The sequence below is a fragment of the Equus quagga genome, chromosome 11, assembly GCF_021613505.1.
Source record: "Equus quagga isolate Etosha38 chromosome 11, UCLA_HA_Equagga_1.0, whole genome shotgun sequence".
Taxonomy (NCBI): domain Eukaryota; kingdom Metazoa; phylum Chordata; class Mammalia; order Perissodactyla; family Equidae; genus Equus; species Equus quagga.
Window position 1 is genome coordinate 66,578,743 of NC_060277.1, and position 21,960 is coordinate 66,600,702.

A 21,960-nucleotide genomic window follows, 5' to 3' on the forward strand; every position below is an offset into this window, starting at 1 on the left:
GCCAGGTCTATATTCTGTAGGCAAGGAAGAGCTAGGGAAGGGTTTAGTCAGAGACTATAATGGCTAACACTTAATGAGGGCCCATTACATGTGGGGCACAGTCCCAAGCATTTTATATGAACTTATTTGGATCTCCCAGTAATCCTGTAGGGTAAGTACTGCTGCATTTCATTGATTGAAGATATCATCAGTTCTAATATGTACCATTATGCCATGACATATCTTCAATTTAAGATGGATTCTTCAGAGATGTTAAAACGTAAACAGAAAAAAAAAAGAGCCCATAGAATCCATGAAATACATGATCTGCATTTAAAAGATGAGGCAACAGGCACAGAGAATAATTTGCGCAAAGTCCAGTAAGAGACAGAGCCAGATTTGAAATCAGGCAGCCCAACTCCACAGCCCAGCTTCTTAACCATCATTTAATGCCAGAGAGGAGGCGTGAGCAACATGCAGGTTTGAGAAGAGCAGTGTGGCCGCTGAGGGTGAGATGGATTTGAGGGGAGTGGGCAGAGTCAGGTGGCACATCTGGGAGACAGGGGTCCACAGTGAGAGGGTTTCAGAGTGGGCTAGGGGCCATAGGGCAGGAGCAGGGGACAGATAGGATAGAAGTCCTTCCAGAATGGGGAGAGCTGGTCAACCTACAGCCTGTTGGGTGTGAAAACAAGGACGACTCCAAAATGTTGAGTCTAGAAAGAGGGTACAGCACAGGAAGGTACAAGCAGCTATTGCAGACCAGAGGAGAGCTGGGGTGCCTGGGCGGGCAGGAGTGTGGCTTCTCATCCCAGCTTGGGCAGTAACACTGCCAGGCACCTGGTGGGCACTCACTAAGTATTTGTCAAATGAATGGGTGAATGAGTTGCATGATCTTGGACAAGTTGTGTGATCTTGCTGTATGATCCCTGGGTCTCATTTTTTTGTGTGTAAAATGAAGGGACTGGACTAGAATGTGTAAAACAAAATAGAAGGAACTCTCCTGGAGTGGCTGGCATTCCTCTCCCCATCCCCAGAACCTTTATGAGTAACCCAAAACCATGGTTCTAACCCTGTCTGTAAGGTTAACTGAGGTCCCATATGAGACAATTAAATTCAGAATCTCTGTAGATGAGGCCAGGCATGGGTAGTTTCAAAGCTGCCCAGGTGACTCCGATGTGTGGCTGGTTGAGAAGCCTTGCCTGGGAGCCTCCAGGTGCCCAGTTTGAAAACCACTGGGCTAGGTGAGGGCTAGAATCCCTTCCAGGCCCAGGCCCTTGGACTGAGACTTGTGGTTGGTGACAGGCCTCTCTTTTCATGTCCCATCTCCCATCCCCCCAAACCAAAAACTCCTGAAAGCCAGAGGACCAAACACCGAGGCTTCTCAACCACACCTATTGACATTTTGGACAGGCTAGTTCTTTGCTGTAGAGGACTCTCCTGCGCATTTTAGGATGTTGAGCAGCATCCCTGGTTTCTACCCACTAGATGCCAGTAGCATATCCCCCTAGTCAAAGCAATCAAAAATGTTTCCAGGGGCCAGCCAGGTGGTGCAGCGGTTAAGATGCTGTGCTCCACTTCGGTGGCCTGGGGTTTGCCGGTTCGGATCCAGGGCACAGACTTAGCACTGCTTGGCAAGCCATACTGTGGCAGGCGTCCCACATATAAAGTAGAGGAAGATGAGCATGGCTGTTAGCTCAGGCTAATCTTCCTCAAAAAAAAAAAAGTCTCCAGATGTTGCCAAATGTCTCCTGGGGTGCAACCACCCCTGACCCCAGTTGAGAACCACCGTGCTACACTCAGTCTCCTGTCCTCCCTCTGCCCTTCCCAGCTGCAGACAGAGGCCAGGCACGGGTAGAGGCCATTTGACAGCAGGTTTAGTTGGGCCTGGCAGGAGGGAGGCCTCTGTGGGAAGCCAAGGTTTCACAATGGGGGGATAGCATGCCAGCAGACTGAGTGATGTGGTCTCACTCTAGAGGGAGGGAGTTTTCCAGAACACTCATTCCCGGATTCCCAACCAGTCACAGATGAGCCAAGAGTAGCTTCTGGGGCACACAGCCTCCCGTTTCCCGGGAACAGGTAGAAGGGGGTGTGGGAGTGGTGATGTGCATGAAGGGGATTCTTTCCTTCTGTAGATATTTTCCTGGCATCGGACTGCCCCGATCTGATTGGTTGAGGACTTGGAGGGGAGGAACTTTCCAGCTGTGGGTGCCTGGGTCCCTGGAGGCTATCTGACACTGGGATCATGGGGATAGCTGGGTTTCAGGGTCTGGAAGACTAAACCTTTGGGGCTGGAACTAAGGGGCTGACGGGTTCCCCTGCCCAAGGGAAGTGGAAGTTGTGGGTACATGCTCCTTAGAACTGGAGGCTGGGAGGCTGTCAGCGTCTTCACAAGTTACTTTTTGCTTTGAGGTGGCTGGACCTGAGGGAAGACAGGATGGGAGGTCTGGGAAGGGAGGGGAAGGAAAGGGGGAGGAAGGGAAGGGAGCTGGGAGGGAAGGAGGAAGGATGGGTGGTGGAAGGCACTGGGCTGGTCAGAGGCAGAGGAGATGAGGCTGTTTCCCGCCCTTATCCCCCAACTCACTCCACCATGAGGCTCAGAACACCCAGGAGCAGGACAGCTCCGAAGACACAGAGGAGCAGAATCCTGGCTTCCCAAAGATCATGTCTTCCTGCAGGGAACCCAGGAGGCAGTGGATGATCCTGGGGACCACACCCGTTGGCGCTGGGGGAGCCTAAGAGCTCAGAGGTCTGAGTAGGGTGAGGCGGGGTTGGGAGTAAGGACCTGGCAAACAGCGCTTTCGGGGCCAACAGTACACCTCCATGCTCTCGCAGGTGGAGCAGTTGTACAGGGTGGTGCTGCCCTCTGCAGGAGACAGCAGGACCGGAGCTGGGGAGGGGAAGCACCAGCTCCACCCTTCCAGAGGACTCCACTTCCTCCCTGCTAACTGCCAAGCTCTTCTCAGGTACCCCGAGGCCCCTTGTCTTCACTACCCCTCTCCTTTTCTACTCACGGCAGGCAGGAGCACAGAGAGCTGAAATGAGACAAGGAGGGGTGGGGGTAGATGAGCCACTCAGCCACACAGCCCTCTGCCTGTGATCATAGGCACCCCTTATCCCTAACCACATCAGTACCTTCCCTGGTGTACTCCGGGAGCTTGGTCTTTTGAAGCCATTGCCAATATGAAGGGAGTGAGGAGAGAGAGCCTTTGATCTCTGGGGAGGCAGAGAGCTGCTATATTGCCCAGGGCCCCAACAGGGCCAAATCATCTGCACCCCTTCACCCAGCACCTCCCCGGTCACGCCCTTCTGTCTCTACCTGCCCTTCACCCCGTCCTGCCTCCCCGGCCCCTTCCTCCCATCTCCCTCCTTGGTGCCCATCCAAGCCCCTAGGTCGTGCCTTCCCCCTTGACCTCACCCATGACCTTCAGGACTCTGTGAGTCTTCTCTGTGACTTTGTTCATGGACACCTCATCTGTGGAGATGAGCAAGGACCAGCGATTCTCTCATCAGCCCAGAAGGAGATTCTGGGGTCTTTCCTGAATTTCCTGGGGGACCAAAGAAGCTCTCCCAGAGGAAAAGGCTAGTGTGTCCAGAGAGGGCTGTGGACTGAGCTGACAGCTCAGAGGCATAGCTGGGAAACCACATACTGCTCTTCTTGGGACACAGGGGTGACTGGGGCTGGACCAGTCCTTGGATGTCTGGTCTTACCTAAGGCAAAGGCCGAGAAGTTCCAGGAAGCCTTACAGTCCCTCCACTGGGCCTCCATCTGGCTGCAGAGCCAAGCCAGGCGGCCTGACAAATCTCGGTCCGGGAGGCGGCAGAAGACACAGGCCTGGGCGGCTGCCAGGAAAACCCCACCTAGTGCCAGCATCCACATGAGGCCCACTGGGGGGTAGTGGAGGGGGGCGGGCCCCATCTAGGCTGGGAAGGCCTTGGAATGCTCTGTGATCTTGGTTCTAGCCCTTTGCCTGGAGCTTCTAGAGTGTTCCAGAACAGTGCCATTGCTCCATCCCCAGCTGGGGTAAACATAGGGCCCAGGGAAGTAGAGATTAGAAGAGGACATCTCTAGTAGGAGATGGGCAGAGAAAGCAGAGCTTCTGCTGCAAGGAGGATGGCACCCCCAACCTGGCCCTCAGCAGCCTTTACAAGTTTGTGGTTCCATAAGCACTTTTATTTTTCTTCTTGTAAATCACGACCAGTGATAAATCATGAGTGACTCCCCCAGTGAAGAAGTTACGTGTGAGTATCCCATCCCCTCAGGGACCCAGAAATCCCAGCTCTTCCCATAGCCTCCCCCAAACTCCCCAAACTCTTCCGTTCATCTCCTCTCTGCCCTAAGCAGCCTTGGGCCTTCCTCAGCTATCTCCTAGCAACAGGCCCATGGTTGCCTTAGCAACCAAGAGTTCTATACAGGCCTCCCAATGCCCAGCTAAGGCCAGTGACTTCTTTTACCTTTCACCAGAAAGATCCTAATGACTCAAACCCCAACAGGCACCTCCTGCCTACGTGGTGATGTGAACGCACATTCATGCACAAACACACGCCCCTTGTGATTAAACTACTAATTCTCAATCTACTCACACCCATACCACAGACACACCCGGTGCCAAACAGTTGCTGAGCAACCCCAAACAGGCCTGGACACGCAGAGACCACAGAAGGACCAGCACATAGATGCTGTCTCCAGCAACACAGATGGGAACCCAGATGTCAGGGATCCACACATCACTCAGATACACTGGCTCACACACACTCACACACACACACACACACACACACACACACACATACACACGAAGGAAGTATGGTCAGGGCCCAGGAAGGTGCCACCCTTTTTCCCATGGCCAGCCCCACCATCAATATGGGATCCTTTAAAACACCTGGCCCTCCAGAGGGATGCTCCAGCCCCATAGTTAACAGGGATTCTCCTAGCTCCCTTATGCCAACCTAGGGTGGGGTGTAGCCTTTCTGTCTCCCTCGGTAGGTGGCTTGGGACACAGCAAAGAATCTCTTCCCACATTCCAGAGTGTTCTGGCCTCTCATTGGTCAGTCCAGACCAGGCCACCCAGCTCCAGGAGAGGAAGCCACAGTCCAGGAGGCCACATTAGAGCAATCCAAAGTCCCTCTTTCTCCCAGACCTCAGTGTCCTTCCAGGGTTCTGCTACCTTCCCAGACCCCTGAATAATGAGCTCCAACCAAAAAAACACTGGCCGTCCCCAGCCTCGGACACAACAATCACAGAAGCCTTCCCGCCCTCCCAGGAAGAGCCACAGTCCAGGCTCTCTGGACCACTTGTGAGCCTCTGGTGGACGTGGGCTTGGGAATTTCTGCCCACATCTGGGCTCCAGTCAGGTGCAGTGGGAGCCCTGACTCTCACAGCTTCCAAAGCAGAACTAGGAAGAGGCTTCAGGGGAGCCTTCATCCCTCGCTGCCCATCCCCTCCCCCCCAAGTCAAACTGAGGGCAGCATTCTCAGTTCTCAGTGCCGGACAAAGCGCAGAGACCTGGAGTTGAGCAGGTCTTCAGGGTCAGGGAAGACGGAGTCTAGACGGAAGCCATGCTCCAGAGCCACTCGTAGCACCTCCTCCAGGAAGGCCGGCGTGCCCACCACCTCTCGTCGTTCTCCTGGCCCCCCAGTCCACAGTGGCTGCAGCCCCAGTCTCCTGTACTCCGCTTCGGGGAGTTCCGCGGGGCGGGGGGCCCACTCCAGATGAAAGTGTGGGCCTCCCTCTGCCCTGTCCTCACTGGCCACACCAAATCGGGCTCGCATGGCACCCAAGCATTCAGGGTCAGTGCAGAAGATGTTGGCTCGGAAGGTGTCCACCTGGACAGAGCTCAGCTCATAGTGGTGTGGACCCCGGCGAGCAGAGAAGTGCACCTGGCGGGGGCTGGCATCTACATCTGCGTGGAGGAGGGCAGCTGTGGGTGCAGGGGTCCCCCGAGAGGCCTCCAGTTCCCGCAGGGCATCCAGGAGGGGCCGGATCTGGTAGAAGTCGGCCTCTGCCCTGAGAAGCGCTGTCTCCCCATACCCACGGGGCAGGTCCAGGCGGCCCAGCCGCAGGAAATTGAGGATGTGCCGGAAGGCCTTGCCATCTCGGTCGATGAAGTAGTGGCCGCCTCCCTGGGTATTGAGGTTGGGGGGTATGGGGGTGCCCGCCCTAAACATGGCCCCCAGCATGGAGTCTGGGAAACGAGTCAGGGTCTCCAAAGTGGTGGAATACAGCGTGCCCCCCACATTCAGGGTCACGGGGCCCCCAAAGGAGGGGGGCGAAGAAGGCACAGGAGGAGGGGAAATTTTGGGAGGTACTGGAGACACGGAAAGAGAAGAAAAGGCAGAACTTCCTGGGTACGTGCAGAATTGGGTCGTAAGGTTCAGATTCTCTGGGTTGGAGGCACAGGTTGTAGTACAAGGCAGCAAGATTTGGGGCTCACCCCAGCTACCTTGGTAGTGGGGGATGGTTTCCGGGCACAGAAACTCCTGGAAGGTTTTGAGAACCGATGAAAAGAGCAGAGGGAAGCCAAAAGGGAGGGAAGGGAAATTTCGGTCCAGACGCATCCGATTCTGGGTGGTCAGCGATTCCTTTCTGTGGTCTTCAGACAGTGGGCTTCCGGAATCCAACCAGCAGGTGACGGTGGCGAGCACAAGACCGACTCTTGGAAGGGTCCAGCTTCCGAGTTCCCGGGCAGATCGCTGTGGCCGGGGGCAAGTCCACGCAGGGCTCCGGGGCGGGGGCCAGTCAGAGGCCTGGCCTGGCTCCGGCGCGGGTCCCAAGAGATGGAGGCGGGGCTGATTGGAGCTGACGGCGGAGGTGCCTCTGTATCGGCTGGGGAATGACGATGCACGCTCAGACCGAGCTGGGAGTGTCTGAGGACTCTGCTGGAAGCAGCCAGGAGTCTCGGGACTCGGGCGTCGCCGCCTTCCCGGTGCCGTCGCAGCCGCTGAAGTCCTCTCCGCCCCCAGGAAGTGGCCTCAGGGCAGTGGCTGGGGTCCCTTTAAGAGAGAGCCCCACCCCCTTGGCGCCCCGCCCCCCGCCCCCGCGGGGCTCGCGCCGCTCGGGCGGAGGGGGGGAGCCGAGCGCGGCGAACCGGAGAGACGGGGCGGACGGGCTGGACTGGCGGACGCGAGCGGGGGTGGGGGCCGGAGGGTGACTCAGGCGCGTCGCTCCGGAAGCAGCCGCGACAGCGCCGCCGCCCCCCAAGTGTGCCCCATCTCACGTCTGCAACTCGGCTAGGGCCCGAGTCTCCACCCTCTCCCAGAGCGGAGTTTTCTCCGCTCAAAAACAGAGGCCCGGCCGTCCGGACTTGGGGACCAGTTCCCTCCCAGTCGCTCCCGTAGGAAATTCCCGAGGGGGTGGGTGCTGAGCCGCCGCATTCCGGGGATGCCTCGGGGCCGGGGTGGCCAAAGCCAGCCTCGCCATTCCGGCCCGACGCCAGCCCCCCGCAGGGAAGGCCGGCCCCCAGCCCACGCCAGCGGCCTCTCGGCGGCCGGCCGCCTCTGGCCACGTCGCCTGAGCCGGGAGCCCCGCCCCAGGGCCGTCCGGTGCTGGGGCTGAGGCCGAAGCTGCCACTTCACTCCCCGGGAGTCGCCAACTCTCAAACGCTCTCGCACCCCGGGAGCCGCGGCGCCCACACCTTGCCGGCCCGAAGGTGGCGCCCAATAAATGAACTCTGAAGCGGGGAGCACAGCACGAAGGCTTTAATGGCGAAGGGGCCGACGGCGGGGAGGCAGGGGCGGGGATGCGGGCCCGCGAATGCCTGGGATCACAGCGTGTGGAGGTCGTAACTACGCCGGCTCAGCTTCTCCGGGTCGTCCGACGCCATGAGGGAGAAGTCGCGGAAGATGTCGAGATACGTCTCGTCCCCTGAGGGGAGGGAGGAAGGGCTGGGAGGCCGGAAGGCCGGGCCCTGGTGCAAAAGAGCCTGGTGGGGACTGCGGGGCTGGCCTGCTAAGAGCGCGCGCTTCCAGCGTGGGTGGAGGGGACATCTGCGCTGTCAGGGCAGCGCCCTCGCCTATTCTTTGCTTCGTTCCGGGATCCTTGTCGGATGCGCCCAAAGACATATTTGTTGAATAAACAACGGGATTAATCCATAAAGCTGGGCACGAGGCGGGCAGGTCGTCAGGGGCCAGAAGCCCAGAATTACAATGTTGGGCCAGGGACGGGGGTGGGGTGGGGGGTACTTTACCCGCCTGGCCCTGGGCCACTTCGGCCTCTCTCATCTTTGCCAATCGTAGCCTGAAGGGGAAGGAATTAAGGAATGAATGACATTTTCCCCGCTCCCCCCATCCTAAGTTCCCAAACTTTGAGTGGGTTGTTTTATTCATCTGTTTCCCCAGGGTCTAGAGCTCAAAAGATGCTCTACAACAATGATGCCTCTCACTGAGCTGCACGAACTCACCATCCGCGGACCCTCCCCGCCCCCCTTCTTACTCCACGCCCCAAACAACACTGGGAGCATTCTTTCCCTCTCCCGGTCCAGAAGGTGGCCGCGCCCCTCCCGACGCTCCGCCTGGCACGCTCGGGCCTCACCTCAGCCCGGCCTAAGTGGACAGAGCAAGCGCTAACCCCGCCCCTTCAGGCATTCTCACAGGGTGACGATGTCAGCGTTGGCTGCTTCCATGGCGATGGTCAGAGGGTCCCTGCCTTCAGAGTCCCGAGCTCCCAGATCGGCCCCCCGTTTCAGGAACAAGCAGGCCAGCCTGGAGAGGATAGCCAGGTTCAGCCAGCCTCTCACCCTGTGCGGAGCCTCCCTCCCCAAGGCCACCATCCCTGCCGCCCCTACCCGGTGTGGCCAAGAATGGTTGCGTGGTGAAGCGGGCCCCGGCCGTGGTTGTCCGCTTGATTCACATTCGCCCCGTTCTGGAGGAGAAACTCACATGCCAGAAGAGAATTCTACATAGAGAGGTCGAGAATGGGGAGAGAGGGCGGCATCTTCAGTGGCAGATTTAAAGATGTTTTAGAGTGGGGTCAGTTCAGAGGGTGGGGCATGGACATCAGGAGTGTACGGGCACAGTTAAGTGTCAGGCTCTGCTCTAGCTCTTTACATGTATTCATACATTAAACTCCATAGCACAACCTGATGACATATGTTATTCCTGTTTTACCGATGAAGAAACTGAGGCACAGAGAGGTTCATAACTTGTTCAAAATCTCCTTTAAGTGATGAGTGCCTGGATTCAAACCTGGGTTGTCTGCCTCCAAATTGCACACTCTTAGCAACCTGTCTCTATCGGTTATCACTCCCTACGGGGTAGGGTTCTCAGGGAGTAGGTGGGGGTGGAAGGAGAGGTAAGAGGTGGGCCCAGAGTCAGAGCAGGGGTCAAAGAGAAGGAGCGTTAGGGTGGGTTGGGGAGGTCAACAAGACTCTCACAGCAGCTGTGGCCTGGATCAGCGGCGTGGCATTCTCCTGACCCCCATTGACCCAGTTGACATCAGCTCCATGGGCAAGGGCATCAGCCATGGTGGGAAGAGACGGAGGATGCCCAGCAGCTCGAAACAGCAGGGCCCCAGGGTGCAGGCTGCCCAGGTCATCCGAGGGGGGTTCTGTTAGAGGGAACCAGTTGTGAGTCTGGGAAGAAACCCTCAGCACAGTCTCCTGATGCTGTAATGAGACAGGTCACTTCTCAATTGTGGGGAGGCCTTCAGGACTCTGGGGACTGTGGTGGGAGGTGGAGGGGTGTGTGTGTGTTTGTGTGTGGCCCCTGGGGTGTGGGGATAGACAACATCATTCACTTCTTCCTGTCCAACCATCCTGACCCGCTGGGACGTCACAGGTGAGCTGACTCACTGATGCTCAGTCCCGCCTCTCTTGGCTCTCTCTGCTCCAGCCAAACTCACACTCTCCTTCACAGGCCTTTGGGGACCCTAGCTCATTCTCACTCTTGACTTTTCTCAGGCTCTTGACACCCTTATGTAGCCCTCCCTGTCTACTCCCAGCCCCATGTTCCTTCTCATTCTTCACTGTAACCCCCGAAACTCTTGGCTTGTAAAACCAGTGCCAGTGTGGGCTGGCGCCTCCAGCATTCTCAAGGGGAAGGCCTGGGCCTTCTACTCTGTGCCTCTCCACCAGGCCTGGCACAGTGCTGAGCACACAGCAGGCACTCAATGAATGCCCACCCAACCCCATACCTGGCTTGGATCCGAAGCTCCCTGGCCGGGGCCTGATGGAAGGCTTTGGGGGCACAGGAGGCTGCCCCCTGGGGGGGCCCCGGCCTCCTCTTCGCCCTCGAATCTCAGGAAGCTTGGTTAGGAATTTCTTCTCCACGTATTTGGCATGAATCCAGGCCTCCTTCTCCTGCCTAGGGGGGTCGGGGGAAGGAAGGGGACAGTCTTCCCTCCTCCCATCCTAGGCCTTCCTCCCTCCCCAAAAGGAGGGCAGCCCCAACCTCACCGGGAGCAGCTGGGCCCTGGCTTCTTCACTGCCATGGCCTCCACACGGGCCTCATAGATCTGGTTGATGACTACATTTCCCAGCTCGCACATAAGCTTCCGGTGGCCCAGGCAGAGGCGAGACAGACAGGTAGGGTGGGGCTGAGCGTCTGAGCCCTCAGGGCTCTGCAGCCCTGTCCTCACCCCGCCCCCACCCCCCACCCTCTTCAAGATATCCCAAGTCACCTTCACTAGTTCTGGCTCCCACGAGTCGAGGGTCAAAGACCGGACTTTAGAGAAATGAACTCCAAGGCTCCTAGAGGGCCGAAGTGGGAGTCAGGTCCTCTGTGGGGCAGCAGCTGGGGCAGCCGCCACTGCTCCTGAAAAGACTTGGAGGCAAGGCCATGCATGGGGGCCATGCAGAGGCACGGGGCAAGGAGGCCCACGTTGGGCAGGATCCTGCCTATTCACCCTTCCCTCTTTTCCTTCTTCCCCTACATTTCATTGCAAAGGCCTCTCAGCCATTTCCCTTCTCTCATGGCACTCTGGCCTGGACAACTCTTTCCATGTCACTCCCCTTCCCCGCTTCCACCTGACTGCCTCAGGGTGAGGGCTGTGTAGACTTGCTAAGGCCTCATGACCTCTCTCTGCTCTTTGTTCTCTCCGCCACCCTCAGCAGCCCTGACCCCACATCTCCTCAAGTCAAGGCAATAAGCTTCTCTTGGAGTCCCCCAACCTTGGCCAAACCAGGATACAGAGTGGCTAGGCCCACTAGGGTCCACATTGTGCCCCACAGGCCCGGCCCAGGGTCACAGCCAGGGTCTAAGAGAGGAAGCTACAGCAGGGTAGGAAGGGAGGAGCCGGTGTGATGGGCTCTATCTTGCCCCCCCCGACACTGCAACCAGAAGGAGTGGGGCCCACGCTTGGGGCCTTAGGGAATGACCTGTGGATGCCAGAGCACTGAATGCACAGGGTGACACCAAGGTTGATGCTGGCCCATTCAGGAGCTGGCTCCCGGCAGTCGCAGCACTGGGCATTGCCGTCCACACTCTGCACCTGGGCTGCCACATGCCCAACTCCACCAGGCTCCCTTCCCCTGGTTGTCCCGCCACAGCCCATGGTGGCAGCAGAGCCAATGGCCAGGTGTCCCGAGCCCTTGGGAGACAAGGGAAGAAAGAGAGGCCATGGGGCCTAGTGGAAGGGATGCCTCATCTCCCTGGGCAGCCTGGCCCTGCACCCCCATGTTAAGGTACCTGGACTGAACCCCGGGGGCTGTCATCAAGGTGTGCCTGGCTGAAGGCTGTGGCGATGCTGCTCTGCACAGCATTAATCCACAGCTGCAGGAGGCGCTCTGAGTCAGCCTGTAGGAGGCAGGACCTGAGCAGGAAGGAGGACGGAGAGTGGGGAGGGGTCTGAGGCCTGGGAAGCCATGGGGCAGGATGGGCAGATTGACATTCAGCTAGTATTCAACTGCACCAGTCATATTGAAATACTTCTGTACCAATTGGTCATATCCTTCTAAATATCCCCAATCACCCTATATCCTCCCCTCAGAACCACACCCAGACTGCCTTACAATCCAGCCACCAACGGGTCAATGCCTGGGGCTGCCTGGGGGCCTCCAAGACCCTGCTCCAGGAGGCCTGTGTGATTGGCCTGCCTTTCTAGTTGGTAAAGAATGAGATATATTAGAGTATCACCCGTGGGGCTGGATGGCACTCACTTGCTGGGGGACACCACCTCAAAGCAAAACCGCCTCTCAGAGTCCGGGCAGAGCTTCACCGTGCAGAGACGGAGGTCATCTACCACCACAGTCACAGGGTCCTGGCAGGGAAGGTGATAAGGGGCCAGATGTCCAGCCAGCCACAGCACGGGCTGAGTCTCCCTGGGCCCAGGCATCCAGGACCCAGGCCTACCCACCTTGTATTTCTTCTGATAAACCAGTTGGTTGCTCTGGATAGTGAACCAGCGTCTGGAGGAGGTGGAGGTAGATTATGGACACGGGCAGCACTGGGATGAGGCTCGGGCCAGGGGCAGCAGAGAGGCTGTGCCCTTTCCCTCATAAGGATCTTGCTGAGAGGAGGCGTGGGCTGACTGTCTCATGCGATGCTCCAGAGGAGGGAGGGCAGTTGTGCAGACCGGGACATCTAAGGGGTGCTATTCACATCTTGGGCAACCCAGAGTTGATATATTTATGGAGACAACTTTCCAGCAGATGGCTGTAAAATGCTTTTTCTAATAAAATGTCTATTGCTACAATTTTTTGACAGATGGAAGTATTTTTGGGAAGGGGCTCCATTTTCTAACGTGCACAAAGATCCCGTATGGGCAGTGGCCTTGGCAGGGGAAGGAGTTGAGTCAGGGCAGATCACCACCCTGCTCTGGACCCTGCAATGGCTCCCCATTTCCCTCAGAGTAGAGCCTCGGTCCCTACGAAAGTGGACAAGGCCCTATCACGATTCACATCTCCATTAGCTCCCCCTTCATCACCCGCCACTTCCTCCTCCCTCCCTTGGTCCACACCCATCGTCTGCTCTCTGTTCCTCCAACACATCAAATTTTTCAGGGCCTTGGTGCTGGCTCCTGCTTCTGTCCAGAACATTCTCCCCCCAGATATCCTTCAAGTCTTCACTCAGAAGTTGCCTTCTCATCAGGCCCATGCTGACCACCCTATTTCAAATTACTACCCCTCCCCAGCCCTCTACATCCCTTGCTTTACTATTATTTTTCTTCTATGGCACTTTTACCTTCTAAGATAACATATAACTTACTTAATTATTATGTTCATTGTCTGTCTTTGCTGATGGCAGGTAAACTGTCTGAAGGCAGGGGGTTTTGTCTGTTTTTCCTGCTGTTCTTAACACACTATAACCACTCAAAAAAATTTTTAATTGGATGAGTTTGGCTGAATGGGGTGTCCTCTCCTCACCTGCTCCAGGTCTTAAATGCATTGCTGGCCCTTTTGAAGAGATGTCCTTCCATCACCAGGCCACCAGGCCCCTCCTTTAGGCTTGGTTCTGGCTCCTCCCCACCCAGCTCCTGGGGGCAGAAGAGGGTCAAAGGGTAAGGTGGGCAGAGACCAGGGCCCCACACCCATCTGCCTCCTGCCTGCCATCCCAGCCCTCACCTTCTGTTTCAGCAGCACATGTCTCTGTTCCATGTCCCTCTTCTCTCGAGCTGAATTCAAGACCAGCTGGTGCAACTGGGCATAGGAGGGGCATCTCAGATGTCCCTGGCCTCCCCCAACTAAGCCAGGAGAGTCATCTCAGAACCTCCTACCCTCCCATCCTCCACCATCTGCCTGCTCCCTGGGGCTCTACCTGGCCACCTAGATCCTTGCGATACTGGGCCAGCCGGCTCAGTTCCTCATGGCCCTGCTGGAAATGGGTAGCTTGGGCCTCCACCAAACGCAGCACCTGGGGGACAAGGTGGGCAGGGGGCAGAGCTGAGGAAGGACCCCTCTTTCCCTCTTCCTGCCTGCTCTCCATCAGCAGGCTCCTCCCCACCTTGCCCTCATCACCACTGCAACTCACAAACTCCATGATGTCAAACTTCCTCTTGTCCTCAATCACATTGATCTGAGAGACCAGAAAGACCTCAGGTCAGTCTTGAAAACATAGTGTCCCCTCCCACTGCACACTGGTGACTCTCCGGCCTTGAGGTGACTGAGGCCCTGGTACCCCAGGAGGGCAGGTTGGGGCAGGCACCTGCAGGGCATAATCCAGTGCCCGTCCCCGGTACCCAGCTCGAGCAGTCTTCAAAGCAGCTCCTGCCTCTTCTGCCTCCTGGGTCCGGCGCCTGGGGACCTCTGCGTTGTGGGTTAGAGCAGCCTCCAGGCTCTCAGCCCCCCGCCAGAAATCCCGGCGAGCCTCTCGGAAACCCCGGAGACCTCTGGGGGTGGGAGGATAACACAGAATCACAGGTGGACCCACCTGCCCCCTGCAGAGAAGTCCCTCTCAGCCTTTCGGTTGGCCTGTGTAGTCAGAACTCCAGGGGGATCCTGACTGATAGCAGTCAGGCCACCAGAACTGCACCACCACCCCACCCGCCCCAGTCTCACAACTCCTTCATTGAGGGAGGCCCCTTGGGTAATGGGAAGAGGGCTGGAAGATTGTTTTCCCTCCCAACTCACTCCTTGACCAGGGTTTGAATTTGCTGCTGCAGTGTGTGCTGGGTGGCATCTAGAAGATCCTGAGGGGAAGCAGAAATTGGCAGGTGGGGGTCAGGACCACAGACAACCTTGCTTCCCCCACCAGCCCTACCTATGCCCACTCACCGCATGGCTGTCCAGCTTGTGTCTGAGGCTCTCAGTGAATTTGTCCAGACACTCCTAGGCAGGAAGAGCAGAGAGAGAGTACCAGGCATGGGGCAGTAGGGCCCTCCCATCTCTGGCCCAGTCAGCAATGGCTGTCTCAGATGGCAGCCCCAGCCCTGCTCTGGCCTGGGATCTGCAGACCCCAGGCCAACCCTCCCCTTCCACAGGATCTCTCCACATCCCAGGCCCCATCCCACCTCGTTCAGGCCCTCCACATACCGCCATCATGGGCTCTGGTGGACCCAGGCGGGCCAGATCACAAATGCCAACAATGAAGGCGTGGCCAGCAGCAAGGTAATGGCGCCCACTCTCCAGGAGGCCATTACCCAGTTTGAGGAGCTAGGAAGCAACAGGGCAATAGAGAGTTATGCCATGTGCCACCAGACCCAGTGGCACCCCCACTCCTGCCCTCTTCCTCTCCCCTTTCCCAGGGCCGTGCCCTCCTACCCAACCTCACCTACACTTCCCTGCAGCCCAGTCCAGCTCTCCCACTTTCTAATACACACCTGGTGCTTGCTCATCTCTGCTTCTTTGCTCCCACTGCTCTGTGCCTGGAACAAAATTGCTCCCAGCCTGTCACTAAAGCCAGTGTCAGCTTCACCTCCAAACATCTTTCTCTGTCCACTCCCACACATCTCTCCCTGCCCTGCCCCAATTACTTGGATCCCAGCTCTCCAGAAACTCCATCCTCATGCACTGTCTGGCTCACAGGATGAACACTCTACCTGGTTGGTATTAAATTCTACAGTATTTACGGTCTCAAGTTTTCCCATTCTCAGCTAATTGAAAGTTCCCTCCTAAATATTAATTAGTTACCAAGGCCACAGGGAAGGGCAAAGACAGCATGCTAGGGTGCTCCTAGGGCCCATTCTGTCTAGCCCCGCCCCCCCCAACTGACAAACAAGGATGTTTAATAAACAAGGGGACAAATGACTGGCCCAAGGAGGGTGTCTCTGGGAGAGCCACGTGGCTGTGTCAGAAGCCAAAGTGAGGTCTCCTGACCCCTGGCTCTTGTTATCTGCAGGAACTGCATTGCTCCTGAGGTGACACCACTTGGTTCTGGCCTCAGTCACTGCATCTAGGATGGAGCAAATGTCTGTGGAGCCCTTCAGCTCAGTCCAGGGGACAAGAGACCACCAGGGAGGTTCTGTGAGGAAATCCTAGGCAGTAGGGCCTCAGAAAGCTCAGGCCACACAGGTGTTCAGCGAACTTTTGTTGAAATGAAAAATGCTTACTAGGGCAAGTGAAGGCTTCAGGGAAATACAGCTTGAGGGCGGCCGGCAGGGTCAGTAATCGTCAGAAAACTGACCACGACCAAGCCTTATGAGATGTCACTATGGGGTGTCTATGACCAGGGACAAGGACCCTGATGCTCATAACTCCACTGTGTGGAGCTGGGGGACCGAGTGTCCAGTTCTTCCCTCATCCAGCACTCCCTCCCCATATATCTGAATAAGGAACTTTCATAAGAGTGAACTAGTGAGAAACTGGTACATCCATACAGTAGAATAGTACTCAGCAATGCAAAGGAATGAACTATTCACACACGGGCTACTGATACTATTGATACGCAACAACTTGAATAAACTTCAAGGGCATTATTCTGAGTGAAAAAAAAGAGCCAATCTTGAAAGGTCACATATTGTATGAATTCACTTATGTAACATTCTAGAAATGACAAAAGTCTAGAGATGGAGAACAGAGGAGTGGTTGTCATGGATTTGAGAAGGGGGAGGGGAGGGCATCATTATAAAAAGTAGCACAAAAGAGTTCCTTTGTGGTGACAGGAGCTTTGTATCTTGAATGTGATGCTGGTTATAAGAATCTATACATGTAGCAAAGTGCCACTGAAGTATACACAAAGATTTCTTTTTAAAAAAGAGTATATGCAAAATAGGTAAAATCCAAGTAAGGTCTGTAGACAGTTCCTCGCATCCTGCCAATATCAATTTCCGGGTTTGGGTAATGTACTATAGCTATATCAGACGCTGCCATTGGGGGAAGCTGGGTGATGGTATGTGGGACCTCTCTGTACTATTTTTGCAACTTCTTGTGAGTCTATAATTAACTCAAAAAATTGAATTAAAAAAATATATGTATATATTAACTGGTCATCTGTTAACTTTCAGGCTCCAGCAAAGGCACTGGGGATGGAGCAAAAACAAAACATAGAAGTCTCTCATGGCACTTACATTCTAGTGGGGAAACACAGACAAGACTAAACTTGGCAAGTGTTATAGACACACGCTAAGGTGATGATTCCCACTCTCGCATAATCAGCATCCCTTGAATGTGAGCAAGACCTGTGACTTGCTTCTAACCAATAGAATATGGCAAAGAGAATGGGATGGCACTCCCATGATTCAGTTACACCATTGGCAAAGGTGATGGATGCTTCTCCTGTGATTACGTCTGATATAAATTGATGCCATCTTGCCAGCACCCACAAGAGAGAGCGTCCTGCTGGCCTTGAAGAAGCAAGCTGCTGTGATGTAAGTTGCCTACAGACAGGGCCACATGGCAGGGGACTGTCTCGCAACAGCAGGGAACTGAATTCTGCCAAAAATCACAAGAACCTGGAAGAAAACTCTGAGCCTCAGAGGAGACTGCAGCCTGAGACCCTGAGCAGAGGACCAGCTAAGCTGTGGGTGGTTTCTGACCCACGGAAACTCTGATAACAAATGTGTATTGTTCTCAGTCACTAAATTTGTAATAATTTGTTGCACAGCAATAGAAAACTAATACAGCAAATAAATATATAACATGTCAGATTGAGGTAAATGCTATAGAGAAAAATAAGGCCGAGTAAGGTAGATGGGAGTGTGCGTGTCCGTGTGCGTGTGCAGGCGTGTTTTATAGAGTGGCCAGGGAAGGCCTTACTGTCTTGTGTTTGTGTTTCACTGGTTTGTCTGCCACAGGCCATCTGTGGGCTCCCTGGGGGCAGAAATAGTCTTGCTCTCCCCAAACGCCCAGGGCCCAGCATAATGCAGAGCTCAAGAGTAAGTCCACAGGGGAGTCTGGTTTTTCAAGATCCTAAGCTCCTTGAAAGCAAAGAACCACTTTTCTCCTTCTCTAGAGCCCCCCAGATATTTACCCCACATGGATAGCATTCAATAATCCCTGGAACTCATTCTTAGTCTCCAACTTTCTCCCTGGCCCTGTCCCTCTCCTCTTAATCCGACCCTGGGTCACCTCTCCGTGTCAGGATCACCTTTTCCAGCCGGGTCTCCAGTTCTGACACTTCCGCTTCCACCAACTCTATAGACGCTCTGGGAAAGGAGGGATGGGGTCACAGGAACAGAGCTTGGGTCCATGTGGTCTGTCCGACTCAGCAGGGTCAGAGATCGGAGTTAGGGAGTCGAGGGTACAGACAGGAAAAACTGAGGGGTTAAGAAGACTCGCCCATCTGCCCTCTTTTGCTCAGCTCACTGTGCAGTGTGGGAGCTACCGGCCCAGGCCAGAGCAGGAAGGGTAGAAGGGAGGGTGGATGTGGTGAGGGCAGGAAGTTGCTAACCGCCCAGAGCAGGTGCTGGGGGAGGGGCAGGGGTCTCAGTGAGAGGGAGGAGGGAATGCCACTCTGGGGGTGCGAGAGGCTGGAGAGGCCCCCTCCACAATGCACTGGGAGTGAAGAGCATCAGAGCACCCAGTTTGATAGCAGAGGTCCTACTTTGGCCCCAACCTCTATCTTGTCCCTTTGAGACTTACTCCCTGAAAGGACATCTGGCCTGGAGAAGGCCGTGTGTGTGTCTGTGTATGTTGGGGGGTGTTGGACCCTCCTCCCGCTTCGCCCTCCAGACCTGCATGCACTTACCGGAAGCGAGGTGAGTCCTTAAGACACTCCTCGAAATCCAGCTTGACCGTCATCTCAGCTTGACCGCTCCGGGGGGGCCAGTGGGCCCTGGGGCCAGGCAGGTGGAGACGCAGGTAGAGGCACTCTCTGCCTCAGGGCGGGTGTTGATGAGGAAGAAGCAGAGGGTCCTCTCCTGGGTAGAGCCTGGGGGGGCGCAATTTTTTCCCCAAGGGGAAGGGGTGTCCTAGGAGGAGCTCTCACCCCACACTTCCAGGCAGCGCTGGGAGGGGCAGAGGCGGCGCTTGGGCGGAGGAGAGGGGCCTGAGATCAGAGAAGCCACAGCCCCGCCCTCAGGGACTATCTACTGTCACCTTCCTACTGGAGGCCCTGGTCTCTCTTTGCGTCTTTCTCCTTTAGTGGTTGAATTTGAGGGGCTGGCAGACATAGGTTCAAATCCTGATTCTGTTCACTTAGAGGCTGTGTGACCCTGGGCAAGCTCTCTGATTCCTCAGTTTTCTCATCTGGAAGATGGAGATGATAACCCCTACCTCAAGGGTTGTAAGAATTAAAGACGATTTATGGTTGACTGAATCACACCAATCATTGCCATCCTGCTGCAGTTGGGCATTCCCAGACTCCTAGTTTCTTGTTGAGTTCAGTTCTCCAGACTACTCCAAGCTTTTTTCTCTGCTCAGCTTGCCCTGCCAGTGGTTTCCTGGGTGTGGACTTCCCCCCCTCCTCCCCTCTCCTCAAGGATGGAACAGGCCCAGCCTGGGTCCCCAATTCACAGCCCCAAGATGCCTGCTCTTCTTCTCTTTATTGTCCACCCCTAAGGTGGTGACGGCAGGGGAAGGTTGGTCCCCACCCCATCCCCAGCTGGCTACATTTTCCATTGTCTGGCTTCTTCCTCTTGAGTCCACTGAAGCTGCAGAGTAGCATCTGGAGAGAGAAGGGGTTGGGTTAGTGGCTTTTGTGCAGCAGGCATGAGATTGGCCCATGTGACCCCCCGGATTCCGTAGAACCTACCCACTCAGCTCCTCTCCCTCCCTGGGTAGTGCAGGTAGCCCCTTGCCTCAACCCGGGCTCAGGCTCATGTCTGTGCTGGTTTAGGTGTGGGGAGTTTGGGTTGCTTCCAGGTACCCTCTCTGAGCTTTCTGGGCTTCGCCAGTTCAGCCCTTTGGATACCAGCAACTGACACCAGCTGGACACCGCTTGGGAACTACTGTCTTTGGATAGGGCAGTACCTGGAGTAGGGTGGGTGGCAGAGAGGAGTCAAGAAGGAGGCATGGGGCCAGCAGGTGGTATTAAGCTGGAGGGGGTCCTAACCCCTTCTGAGCCTCCCTGGTTCCTCCTGCACAACAAGGGCCTTGCATGCCAGGATGTTTAGGGCCTCCCTTAGCACCTGTTGCCAATCTATTGGCCTGAAAAGGGTCAGGGTTGGGGGGAAAGGAGCTTGCCAAGAGCCAGGTCCAGTGAAATGGTGGCCTGGTGCCCTCACCAGGCTGTGATGGTGTCACTGTCAGGGAGTTCTCGGTAGCCTTGGGATCCTGAAAGGGGCTTCCTATGTGGTCCAGCAGACGGACTTCAGTGCTTATGGGATTCTCAATCATCCAGTTCAAGCTTGTGGAACCTGGAAGCATCACAGTTTGGGGCACCCATCAGTCTGTTGGTTCTCAGCTCTCCTGCCCCTAGGCTGACCCAGCCCAGCTCTCACCGTCCTCCTGCTCAACTTCTGGGTCCTCCTCAAGCTCTGGGTGGGGAGAGCGCCTCAGGTATCTTCCTTTGCTATAATACTCCTTGCGTTGCAGATCAATTTCCTGCTCCAACATGATGGTGACGGGAGCTGGGAACTGATTTCTCAAGGTAGGGGGATCTGAGGAGTCACCCAAGTCAATCTCAGTCTCAGGCCCCTCAGGTATCCACTGTGGCCCCCCACCACAGGGGAGAAGCTGAAGCCCCAGGTTCTCATCTCACTTCTATTACCTCCTCCCATTTTAGAAAATCTCAGTAACCTCTCCATACCCCACCGTTCTCTTGGGCTTTCTGTTCCTCCTTACCAGCCAGCCTTCCTTGGGGACTATCCTGATGGGGATCCCACCCGAGCTGGACTCTGTCTTCCCTGGGGTCACCATCCAGCATTACCTCCCTCTTAGGCAGGACCCTAGGCAGACGCCCACTGAGGAAAACAGGCTATGGTGGAGAAGGCTCTGGACAACAATTCCCCCGTGTCCCTGGGGCCCCGCCATAGCTAACCCTTGGCTTCTAGGATGTGGTTCCGGGTCACCAGGTCAGTCTCAACTTTGACTCCTCTGGCCAGTCCTCCTGCCCAGCTTCTCTCCACAGGCCTGGGCTCTGGGTTCAGCATCACACCTCGACTGCCACTGCCCATACTGACACTACCCCCATTGCTGTTCTTCTTATTATCCAAGGGCAGGTTTTTCTGAGTCTTGAGGAACTTTCCTTCATTGTAGTGTGTCTTGCGGCGCTTCTCAAAATCACTGGAGTCTGTGGGCCAGTGTAAGAGCTTGGTTTTCCCTCCAAGCTCTCGCTGAAAGTTCACTCCGCCTCCCCTTTTCATTCAATCCCCGACCCTCATCTCACATGTCTTGGAAAAGTTGTCTGAGGACCCTAAGCTTCTATTATCACTGTACTGGAGGACCTTGGGGCAGAAATTGTCCATTGTTGCAAACCTGAAGGGGAGGGAGACTAGTTGGGGGCACTGAAGGGCGAGAACAACAATGGGGGCAGGTGGTAGATAGGGCGAAGCTGGCTGACTCCCCCACCTTGGCCTTGGTCAGTTCTGATGGGAATTGTAGTACCTCCCATTTTAGGGGCCAAAAAGCAGAGCTGGCTCAGACCCCAGAGTCCAGAGGTGGAGGGAGGAAGAGGTCCCACACCCCTACTGAGCTCTGGCAGGACTCTCACCTCTCTGCTAGCTCCTCTGGAGTCACTGTGTGGGAGGAACCCTCAAGCAGGTCCTCATTGTTGTCCTGCAGCCTGCAGAGGAAGGAGGAAGCAGTGCTGAGAGGGAGGCATCAGGCAATATCCAGTCCCTGAGGCCTCTCTGCCTCCTCCCCACGTCTCTTCCTTTGAATAGGGAAGAGTCTGGGCTGAAGGGCCCAGACTGAGGGCTCAGCACCTGTGGTAGGGAGTGCTGGGCTCATCCACCTTCATAAATCCGTAGTCCTTGTCAGCAGGGTGGTAGGTGGCCAGGATATTCATTTCATCCCAGCGCTGAGACTTTTTCCTGGGGTGGGGGAAGGACACACAAAAAACGGAAGGAAACCTGGTGACCTCTTCCTTACAGACCTCCCTCATTTTTTCATTCAAAACCTTTTTCTTGTACCCTCTTTGTAGTTCCAGAGGAGTAGGAGGCTGGGGATAGGATCACACCTAATGATAATCACTTACTACGTGGCCAGGGTCTGTCGGGTACCTACTGCTCTCCCCCAAAGGCCGGGAAACAAATTTCCCACCCAATCACCCTCACCTACTCTCAAGTTCTCAGGA

The 21,960-nt window shown here is 55.8% G+C and overlaps 4 protein-coding genes across 7 annotated transcripts; all 4 read right to left on the bottom strand.

Moving 5' to 3' along the window:
* Positions 1-2,164: 2,164 nt before the first annotated feature.
* TMEM95 (transmembrane protein 95) lies at positions 2,165-3,938 on the bottom strand. The gene is made up of 6 exons (XM_046675919.1): positions 3,688-3,938; positions 3,112-3,192; positions 2,991-3,011; positions 2,762-2,842; positions 2,561-2,648; positions 2,165-2,398 (listed from the first exon to the last, which is right to left on the bottom strand). Exons 1-6 carry the CDS (start codon positions 3,893-3,895, stop codon positions 2,365-2,367), a joined length of 513 nt encoding a protein of 170 aa, XP_046531875.1. The 5' UTR covers positions 3,896-3,938; the 3' UTR covers positions 2,165-2,364.
* Positions 3,939-4,157: 219 nt separating this feature from the next.
* On the bottom strand, positions 4,158-7,517 carry KCTD11 (potassium channel tetramerization domain containing 11). Its single transcript, XM_046675916.1, has one exon. The coding sequence runs from the start codon at positions 6,532-6,534 to the stop codon at positions 5,458-5,460; it is 1,077 nt and encodes a 358-aa protein (XP_046531872.1). The 5' UTR covers positions 6,535-7,517; the 3' UTR covers positions 4,158-5,457.
* Positions 7,518-7,659: 142 nt separating this feature from the next.
* ACAP1 (ArfGAP with coiled-coil, ankyrin repeat and PH domains 1) lies at positions 7,660-18,750 on the bottom strand. Of its 4 annotated transcripts, none has more exons than XM_046675912.1 (22): positions 18,472-18,750; positions 17,872-17,929; positions 14,880-14,999; positions 14,622-14,675; positions 14,478-14,536; positions 14,053-14,236; positions 13,879-13,923; positions 13,666-13,761; positions 13,473-13,547; positions 13,275-13,384; positions 12,266-12,317; positions 12,069-12,169; positions 11,599-11,722; positions 11,289-11,500; positions 10,592-10,661; positions 10,368-10,462; positions 10,106-10,275; positions 9,348-9,520; positions 8,760-8,869; positions 8,566-8,676; positions 8,163-8,212; positions 7,660-7,840 (listed from the first exon to the last, which is right to left on the bottom strand). In XM_046675912.1, exons 1-22 carry the CDS (start codon positions 18,522-18,524, stop codon positions 7,740-7,742), a joined length of 2,223 nt encoding a protein of 740 aa, XP_046531868.1. In that variant the 5' UTR covers positions 18,525-18,750; the 3' UTR covers positions 7,660-7,739. The 4 variants fall into 4 exon arrangements, with proteins under 4 accessions (XP_046531868.1, XP_046531869.1, XP_046531870.1 ...); XM_046675913.1 differs by having other exon boundaries at positions 17,872-18,040; positions 18,472-18,749; XM_046675914.1 differs by having other exon boundaries at positions 17,853-18,040; positions 18,472-18,749.
* A 1,937-nt stretch (positions 18,751-20,687) lies between these two features.
* Positions 20,688-21,885, bottom strand: LOC124247013 (protein phosphatase inhibitor 2-like). The gene is made up of 3 exons (XM_046675918.1): positions 21,590-21,885; positions 21,376-21,447; positions 20,688-20,955 (listed from the first exon to the last, which is right to left on the bottom strand). Exons 1-3 carry the CDS (start codon positions 21,766-21,768, stop codon positions 20,946-20,948), a joined length of 261 nt encoding a protein of 86 aa, XP_046531874.1. The 5' UTR covers positions 21,769-21,885; the 3' UTR covers positions 20,688-20,945.
* Positions 21,886-21,960: the final 75 nt, after the last annotated feature.

What these genes read in the sequence shown, in the direction of transcription:
- ACAP1 (XM_046675912.1), bottom strand. Translation starts at nt 18,524, where the DNA reads ATGACGGTCAAGCTGGATTTCGAGGAGTGTCTTAAGGACTCACCTCGC. An exon ending in TTTATCAGAAGAAATACAAG is followed by an intron (nt 12,170 to 12,265) that starts GTGGGTAGGCCT and finishes CTTCCCTGCCAG; the next exon opens with GACCCTGTGACTGTGGTGGT. An exon ending in CAGTGCTCTGGCATCCACAG is followed by an intron (nt 10,662 to 11,288) that starts GTCATTCCCTAA and finishes TCGGCCCTCTAG; the next exon opens with GAGCCTTGGAGTTCATTTCT.
- KCTD11 (XM_046675916.1), bottom strand. Translation starts at nt 6,534, where the DNA reads ATGCGTCTGGACCGAAATTTCCCTTCCCTCCCTTTTGGCTTCCCTCTG.
- LOC124247013 (XM_046675918.1), bottom strand. Translation starts at nt 21,768, where the DNA reads ATGAGGGAGGTCTGTAAGGAAGAGGTCACCAGGTTTCCTTCCGTTTTT. An exon ending in CCCAGCACTCCCTACCACAG is followed by an intron (nt 21,448 to 21,589) that starts GTGCTGAGCCCT and finishes CTTCCTCTGCAG; the next exon opens with GCTGCAGGACAACAATGAGG.
- TMEM95 (XM_046675919.1), bottom strand. Translation starts at nt 3,895, where the DNA reads ATGGGGCCCGCCCCCCTCCACTACCCCCCAGTGGGCCTCATGTGGATG. An exon ending in CCCGGAGTACACCAGGGAAG is followed by an intron (nt 3,012 to 3,111) that starts GTACTGATGTGG and finishes GTCTCATTTCAG; the next exon opens with CTCTCTGTGCTCCTGCCTGC. An exon ending in CCGAAAGCGCTGTTTGCCAG is followed by an intron (nt 2,649 to 2,761) that starts GTCCTTACTCCC and finishes GGTTCCCTGCAG; the next exon opens with GAAGACATGATCTTTGGGAA.